Source organism: Sorghum bicolor, chromosome 2 (genome assembly GCF_000003195.3).
Source record: "Sorghum bicolor cultivar BTx623 chromosome 2, Sorghum_bicolor_NCBIv3, whole genome shotgun sequence".
In the NCBI taxonomy this organism is placed as follows: domain Eukaryota; kingdom Viridiplantae; phylum Streptophyta; class Magnoliopsida; order Poales; family Poaceae; genus Sorghum; species Sorghum bicolor.
In genome coordinates, this window is record NC_012871.2 from 9,457,923 (window position 1) to 9,467,046 (window position 9,124).

The following is a 9,124-nucleotide window of genomic DNA, read 5'->3' on the forward strand; positions in this document are numbered from 1 at the left end:
GGTGGCTTGTGGGATTCTTTAGTTTTGGGCTGGGTATTTTTCACCCATGGGTAAATGGGTATGGGGACTACTAGAACGTCCCCATACCCGCGTACCCAATGGGTGAAGGGTTTGCTCCGTTTGTGTACCCATGGGTACTGGTTTCACTCCACATTAGTACCCTAATAGAGTAAATACCCATCGGGTCGCGGGTCGTGGGCCCCATTAACATATTTAGAAGGGCCCACTCGATGGCTGAGACTAAACTCTATGGGCCTTACCACGTGGCTGCCCAAGTGGGCCCGACGAAAAAGGGGATCTCCTACACGACCTCCTCCCGAGCACCAGGAATCGTACCACGTCAACTTAGGCCTTGATGGCCTCGTTTAGTTGTAATTTTTTTGACATGATATTGTACTATTTTTATTTGTATTTGATCAATATTATCTAACTATAAAATAACTAAACTCAAAAAGTTTATCTTGTACTATATAATTAATTATTTTTTATCTATATTTAATATTTTATGCATGTATCAATCCAATGTAAGTAGAAATCTTAAATTTTTTTGTAATTTTCTTGGGAATTAAACAAGACCTAGGTCTCAAAATTTTGGAATATGGCTATTGTAATATTTTTATTTGAATTTTATAATTATTATCCAATTATAAACTAAGATTTAAAGAATTATGTCATAAATTATAAATAAATTATACAATTAATTATTTTTTTATCTGTATTTAATATTCTGTCTAAGATTTAATATGGCGAAAAACCTTAAAAATGTGTAGAAACTAAACAAGACCACAGTTGTAGAGCTCGCCGACGTGGATGGAGGCGCAGCACGTAAAGCCGTCGGCGCCACCGTTACGCTGCTGCTTGCTGGACTGGACAGGACACAGGACGTGCGGACTTGACTTCCTGGACTGGACGTGCACGTCCCCGGTGCAGTGCGATGTGGCAATTCGGTCGATTTGACGAAGCACATGCTTCACCGGCGAAAGCTTGTGAGGCCCACCCAAAAAATTTTCATCATCACGTTGAATCTTTGATACATGCATAAAACATTAAATATAAATAAAAAAATAAACTAATTACACAGTTTAGTTAAAAATTACGAGACGAATCTTTTAAGCATAGTTAGTCTATGATTAGCCTTAAGTGCTACAGACCCACATGTGGTAATGATAGATTAATTATACTTAATAGATTTGTCTTGCAGTTTCCTGACGAGCTATGTAATTTGTTTTTTGTTAGTTTCTAAAAACCCTTCCTGACATCCTTTCGACATATCCGATGTGACTTTCAAAAATTTTTCATCTCTAATCTAAACAGGCCCTGACTGCCCGTGTGCTGCTCGTTGCTGACACCATCGTCGTTGAACCAAAGACGTAAAACTTTTCAAGTTTCCCGTCACATCGAATCTTGCGGCATATACATTGAACATTAAATATAATAAAAAACAAAAACTAATTATACAATTTGCCTGTAAATCACGAGATGAATCTTTTGAATCTAGTTAGGCCTTTTTTAGTTCGCGATTTTCTTTTGGATTTGACTACTGTAGCACTTTCGTTTTTATTTGACAATTATTATCTAATCATGGACTAACCAGACTCAAAATATTTGTCTCGTAAATTACAGGTGAACTGTGCAATTAGTTATCTTTTTTATCTATATTTAGTGCTCCATGTATTTGCCGCAAGATTTGATGTGACGAAGAATCTTGAAAAATTTTGAAAACTAAACAAGGCCTTAGTCCATGATTGGACAATAATTAACAAATAAAAATGAAAATGCTAGTGAAAATCCAAAAATTTTAGAAACTAAACAAAGCCTTTTCTTAACGAACGGAGAATTATTAGTGATAATATTAATAAAGAAAGGCTCAGACTACCAAACGATGATCTCAAAAACAAGTTACAGGTGCAAACAACAACATGACGACTAAAACAACTTTGCAACAAGAGCACACACTAACAAAGTTACGATAGCACCAACCCCAACAAAGTGAAGCCAACCTCTAACGAAAAATCCCCGTCAACAGGTCCTAGAAAGCACGGCCTTTTAAACCCAAGGTTTAAGAAGGTCTATTAGGGCCTTGTTTAGTTCCCAGAAAATTTTACAAAATTTTTCACATTCTCCATCACATCGAATCTTTAGACGCATGCATGAAGTATTAGATATAGACGAAAATAAAAACTAATTGCACAGTTTAGTCGGAATTGACGAGACGAATCTTTTGAGTCTAGTTAGTCTATAATTGAACAATATTTGTCAAATACAAACGAAAGTGTTACAGTGTCCATTTTCCAAAATTTTTGGAACTAAACAAGGCCTAGTAACAATTCTCGTAGATGGTCTGTATAGTCAAACGTGGTTTTTTTTTCTGTTAAGGGCACATGCTACCATTCTCCTACCTATTAGATTTTTATTGAAAAGTGTGTAAACACACATCTCAATGCAGTTTCGTATTAAGATGTGTGTTTGCAAACTTTTCAATGAGAATCCAATGGATAGAAGAGTTAGAGCATATGCCCTCAAAGGCAAAAAAAACTTTACCCTGCGTAGTCTTGAATTGCTCTTTTGTTGAACTTCTCGTCCTTTCTAACAACACCCAAATCTTTAGACCACTCGGTCGAGCAAAGACGGGCATCACCTTTGATGAAGTAACGATGTGTCATAGGACTTATGCCTAAATCTTAGATAGCTTCCTTCTCATTAGATGTGTCCTCCACCAGAACATTCTTAATGAACATGACTGCCTAGGACTTATGCCTAAATCTTAGATAGCTTCCTTCTCATTAGATGTGTCCTCCACCAGAACATCCTTGATGAACATGACTGCCTATTGGACCATCTGATCCGTTAACTGAACAAAGGTGGTCTTTGAAGGCATTTTGATGATATGCTCTATGACCATCTTTTGGTGGATACCTGTGTCGCACATCTTTGTAGCCACCTCACGAAAAATAGAATCATTCTTTGTATTAATTTGTATCTTCTTGTTACCTAGCCACCTTGTCTGATGCTTCCTACTAGAACCCATTGCAGCCACCCGAGGAGAATCCTCCCCCTGTTGCTCCTAGGTAAGCACCACCCACTCCTTTAGTAGGAGCTTGCCATATCTATGGTCATTTGTCCCGACATCGTGCACCAGTCTTCCCCGCCTTGAGCTGCTTTGTTAAGTCCTCAATCGTGAGCTCCTCTATACCGAGCAGAGTCGAGGGCAATCTGTGCATACTTGGACGACACTGCACATATATAGATTCTTGGCTCCTTGATTGTGTCGCCAAGAGCGACGAGTTGGGATATTAGCAATTCATACACAACACGAAGTCCACAATCACCGCAACATCTCATGGAATGTGATGGACTTGCACTCCCGCTTGTCGCGCCTTCGCCCTACACATGAGGTTGGAGTCGACCCACATGGTGCTAAGGCTATCTGAAGCCAGCTTCGCGGTATCCTTGCTTTTCAGGTCCAGACGTATATACTCGGATAAAGAATAGCCTCCATCACGTGCCGATTCAAAACCTTGTATATGGTGCCGGTTTCCACCACGCGCTATGTGCCTTGAGCTTGGAAGATCACCTTTAGGAGCACCACCCACTCACTATAGTTTGTGTGTCTGAGCATTTTGGTATGACATATATGTTCCCAACCTCCCTTGTCATCCTCTACACCATGATTGATTGGCGCATATCTTGCTTCTAAAAAAGTCAAACATTTTTAAGTTTAAATAGTAATATTGAAAATAGTATCAATATTGTATCTCTAAATAAGTTTATTATAAAAAATAAATTCTATGCTCAATCTAATGATTAAGAGCGGGCGCATGATAGAGGTGGAAGGAGGGATTTGTAAAAGTGTGATTAAGAGCGGGCGGTTAAGTGCAAAATTACCCAATCTCTCCGCGCCTCTTAGATCAACATCCTGTGGTCCAGATTAGAGTTTTCACAGTTTGCACTAGATCCGTTGCCCATTATGAATACTAACACTAATACATAGTTATATTATATGTTTTGATCAAACTTTTAAAAATTAACTCTCCAAAAAGTGAGACATACATTACTTTGTGAAAGAGAGAGTATGAGAAAGGGATATGTTTTACAATGAAAAAAAGGTCAAAAACATCAAGGACAAATAATTCAAAAATAAATTAAAAGAACAGACGCTCCATTAGAGCATCTCCAACCATTATACATTTGAAGTTATGCATTTTAGGCAAATTGTAAACCCCCAAATAAAAATGGCAAGACTAAAATCGGGTGATCTCCAACCGTTATGCAAAATGCCAAGTCCATCATCTTTTTTTTTTCTTGGAAATTTTGTTTCGCGGCACTCCTTCCCGCGCGGCCAATCGATCCCGCGCCAAACAGCCCGCCGTCGTCTCCCGTTCACCAATTCCCACGCCAAACAGCCGCGTAGTACCGATAGTGAGCTGCGCTGTTCGTCGTACCGATCGCAGTACCGATCTCCCGTTCAGTCGTTCACCGTACCAGTTCGTCGTTTGTTGGTCATCAGTTCGTCGTCGTATAGGTTCGCCCCTTGGCTCCAGTAACGATCTCCATCAGGTCCAGAAACGCGCGCGTGAAGCTGGCGAAGGAGGACGCGCGATGCTTCTCCTATCGCGTGAAGTGGTGGCGGCGTGAAGGGAAACCGCGCGAAGAGAAGAAAAAAGCCCGCGAGGTGGAACCGAGAATCCCGTGATCTCTATTTGCATAGCGGGACTCCTTTGGCATATATGCCAAGTTTCCCCCTCCAAATGCATAGCTATGTAAAATGCATAGTCCAAATGCATAACGATTGGAGGGGTTTTTTTTGGAGTTTTATGCATTTTGGTAAATGCCAAGTCCATTTGCATAATGGTTGGAGTTGCTCTTATTTATAGAAAAGATTGCACACTCTCTGACGTACGTGTGAACCGCAATCGCAAGAGACACCATCATCTGTCCGTAACCTGCAACTCTCAAATCAAACGCTTGAGTAGGGATGAAGATAACATCGGGTGATTTGTCTGTCCAACACTTTCTTGAACTGCATCGTCGTCGTCGACTCGATGTCGCTCATGAAGACACCATCATCTGTCCATACAAAGATGGCATTGCTCTCCTCGTCGAACCCGCTTATCCCTAGTGGTAATGGCAGTGGCAGCAGCATCGTCGTCTGCGCATGCTCCTCCAACTTCACTGGAAGAACCTTCTCCAGCTGAACTGTCCTGCACAGCACCCATTTCTTCGCAGCAGCAGCATCGTCGTCGTCGTCGTCGTCGTCGCTAAGCTCTGCCTCCCTCTCCCAGAACTCGATGCTACGCCGAGACAAAACGGCCAGACAAAAGCGGCGGCCATGGCCATCGCCGTCGCCAGCTGCCGGCAGGATCCAAGACCTGAAATCCAGATTGATCCACGGCACCTGCACGTCTGGTCGGCCTGGAGGCACGTCCGGCGGACGCGGCCGTTGCTCGATCATGGAGAGCCTCCGTCTTCCCAGATCGAAGCGGACGATCTCGCCGTCGAAGAGAAACCAGTAGATGGCGTTGCCGACAAGGCTGCTAGGTTGAAGCAGCGGGATCACAGGAGACGGAGGAACCACGGCGGCGTCGGAATCGGAACTGGCCCAGGCGCCTGACTCCGACGAGTAAACGGAGGCGGTCAGTCTAGTCTCGTAGTCATGGGCGAGCAGCGCGACGACGAGGAACGCGCGGCGGTCGGCGCCGCCGCCCGCGACAGAGACCACCGTCGAGGCGACGAGGTACGCTCCCTCGTGCTGTAGGATGCCGACGCGGCGGCGGCTCCGGTGCCCGGTGGTCACGGGGTCGACCACTATGAACTCGCTGGCGAACTCCTCCTCGCCGCCTCGGCAGCAGAGGACGAGCCCGTGGCGGCAGCAGTGTACTCCCCAGTGGTATTGGAAGTCGGGCTCGCCGCACCACCGGTCCCGCCAGAAGCGGGAGGGCGGGAGCCGGTCCGGCGGCTCCTGGGTAGGGAAGAAGAGGCCGCTGCGCATGATGAAGCCGTGGAGCGGAGGCGTCCGGCGGTGGAACGCGCGGAATCGGCGGACGAACCGCGGGTCGGTGACGAGGCGGCGCCAGCGCTTGCACACGAGGCCCACGCGCGGGAGCGTCGAGGGCTGCGGTGGGAGACGGAGGAGGAACTCCGCCAGAAGGTCGTCGTCCTCCAGCGCCGGCGCCGGCGACGCCGAGGTGGGCTGGAGCTGGAGGCGTTTCATCGAGTGGGATTGGGATTTGGGCCGCCCGCGTGGGCCAATAAATACAAGTTCGCTCCTCCGTGTTTGTATGAAGCTTCCACAGCAAGCTAATCCAGCCATTTTTCATCGTGCAGCTTCCACGGCAAGCTAATCAGAAAACACAAACTAGACGACGGCTACGACCTTCCCCCGAGCATCGTTTTTAATATCTCTAGGCCTTGTTTAGTTTACCCCGAAAAGCAAAAACTTTTCAAGATTCTCCGTCATATCAAATCTTGCAACACATGCATGAAGCATTAGATATAGATAAAAATAAAAACTAATTGCACAGTTTGCCTGTAAATCACGAGATGAATCTTTTGAGCCTATTTAATCCATAATTGAATAATATTTGTCAAATAAAAACGAAAATGCTACGGTGCTAAAATCCGAAAAAATTTCGGAACTAAACAAGGCCCTACTATAATTCACCAATTAAAACTATATTAGGGCCTTGTTTAGTTCACACCGAAAACTAAAAAGTTTTCAAGATTTCCTGTCACATCGAATCTTTCAACACATGCGTGAAACATTAAATATAGACGAAAATAAAAACTAATTATACAGTTTACCTGTAAATCACGAGATGAATCTTTTGATTCTAGTTAGTCCATAATTGGACAATATTTGCCACAAACAAACGAAAGTGCTATATACCGAAATTCAAAAACTTTTCGAAACTAAACAAGGCCTAGAGATACATTTAAGATTGAGACAGCTCAACCATTATGCACCAAAGAACCAAAGAAATTGTAGCCATAATTTTGACACCATTAAAATCAATGGTTGGTGATGCTCTCTCAAAGTCTTCAACTTTAATCTAAAGGTCAGGGTTATTTGGATCATGTCAGGCTTCAACGCACACAGCACTGCCCCGCATGCCCCTCAATCCCTCGCACGTCGCACCCCATCTGCGGCCACGGATCGAATCCCAGCGCCTCGCAATAAAACAATTTATAACTGAGGCCTTGTTTACTTCTTTAAAAATTTTGCAAAATTTTTCAGTTTCTCCGTCACATCGAATCTTTAGACGTATGCATGGAGTATTAAATATAGATGAAAATAAAGACTAATTACACAGTTTGGTCGGAATTGACGAGACGAATCTTTTGAATCTAGTTAGTCCATAATTGAACAATATTTATCAAATACAAACGAAAGTGCTACTATTCCTATTTTGCAAAATTTTTTGAAACTAAACAAGGCCTGAGTATATACTACGCCCCAAAACAAAGAAAAAAAAACAAAAACAAAAAACGCCACCACCACGAGTCCACGACCATGAACCACGCGCTCCCTACTGACGAAAACGCTGGCTCCATCTTCCCAGTGGCCAAGCCCGTGTTTAGTTTCCAAATAATTTAAAGATTCTTCATCACATCGAATCTTACGGTTCATGCATAGAGTATTAAGGCCTTGTTCAGTTTGGAAAATTTTTTGGTTTTCGCTACTGTAGCACTTTCGTTTGTTTGTGACAAATATTGTCCAATCATAGACTAACTAGACTCAAAAGATTCATCTTGCGAATTACAGGTAAACTGTGTAATTAGTATTTGTTTTTGTCTACATTTAATATTTCATACATGTGTTACAAGATTCGATGTGACGGTGAATCTTGAAATTTTTTGGAAACTAAACAAGGCCTAAATATAGATAAAAATAAAAACTAATTGCACAGTTTGTCGTAAATCACGAGATGAATCTTTTAAACTTAATTAATCCATAATTAGATAATATTTATAAAATAAAAATGAAAATGCTGCCGTACCAGAAAAACCCCAAAATTTTAGGAACTGAACAAGGCCCAAGTGTTCGGAGATGCAAACAGGAAGCGCACTTGCTAACACAAGTCATCGTCCAATGAGCGCATTTGCTAACACAAGTCATCGTCCAAAGGGGGACCGTGGCACCGGCCACACCAGAAAACCCCTACGGTCCCCAGTTTACAGCTATGAACCTGATGAACACACTTAGGCCTTGTTTAGATCCAAAAACTTTTTGGATTTTGATACTGTAGCATTTTCGTTTTTATTTTACAAATATTGTCTAATCATGGAGCAAGTAGGCTTAAAAGATTCGTCTCGTGATTTACAGAGAAACTGTGCAATTAGTTATCTTTTTTTATCTCTATTTAATGTTCCATGCATATGCCGCAAGATTCGATGTGATGGAGAATCTTGTAAAGTTTTGGGTGCATCTAAACAAGGTCTAAGGCCTTGTTTAGTTCACCCCGAAATCCAAAAAGTTTTCAAGATTTCCCGTCACATCGAATCTTGCGACACATGCATGAAGCATTAAATATAAACAAAAACAAAAACTAATTACACAGTTTGTCTGTAAATCGTGAGACGAATCTTTTGATCCTAGTTAGTTTATAATTGGACAATATTTGTCAAATAAAAACGAAAATGCTACAGTAGCGAATTCTGAAATTTTTTTCGGAACTAAACAAGGCCTAAAACTCACCAAGATTCAGGTGCAACTATACAATAACCGCAGCACAAAGCCACAAACGGCATAAAAATTGCTACAATGCTTTAACAGAAAGCATTGCTTGTAGCAGCTCTGACATTCCACCTGTAGCAAAAAGGAAGTTGAGTGTACATACAGAACTGACCAGGTAAACCAATTGTTTACTTCCACTCAAAAACCCAAAAATTTTCAAGATTCCCCGTCACATCGAATCTTTAGACACATACATGAAGTAATATTAAACATAGACAAAAATAAAAACTAATTGCACAGTTTGGTTGAAATTTACGAGACAAATCTTTTGAGTCTAGTTAATCTATAGCTAGACAATAATTACCACAAACAAACGAAAGTGTTACAATGTCACGAAGTTTTTTCAACAAGAAACAAGGCCCAATCAGAAATTGTCATTCTAAAGCGCAC

General features: G+C 42.2%; 1 protein-coding gene across 1 annotated transcript; it reads right to left on the reverse strand.

Moving 5' to 3' along the window:
• Window positions 4,820–6,336, reverse strand: LOC8054408. The gene has a single exon (XM_021454497.1). It carries the CDS (start codon window positions 6,308–6,310, stop codon window positions 4,958–4,960), a length of 1,353 nt encoding a protein of 450 aa, XP_021310172.1. The 5' UTR covers window positions 6,311–6,336; the 3' UTR covers window positions 4,820–4,957.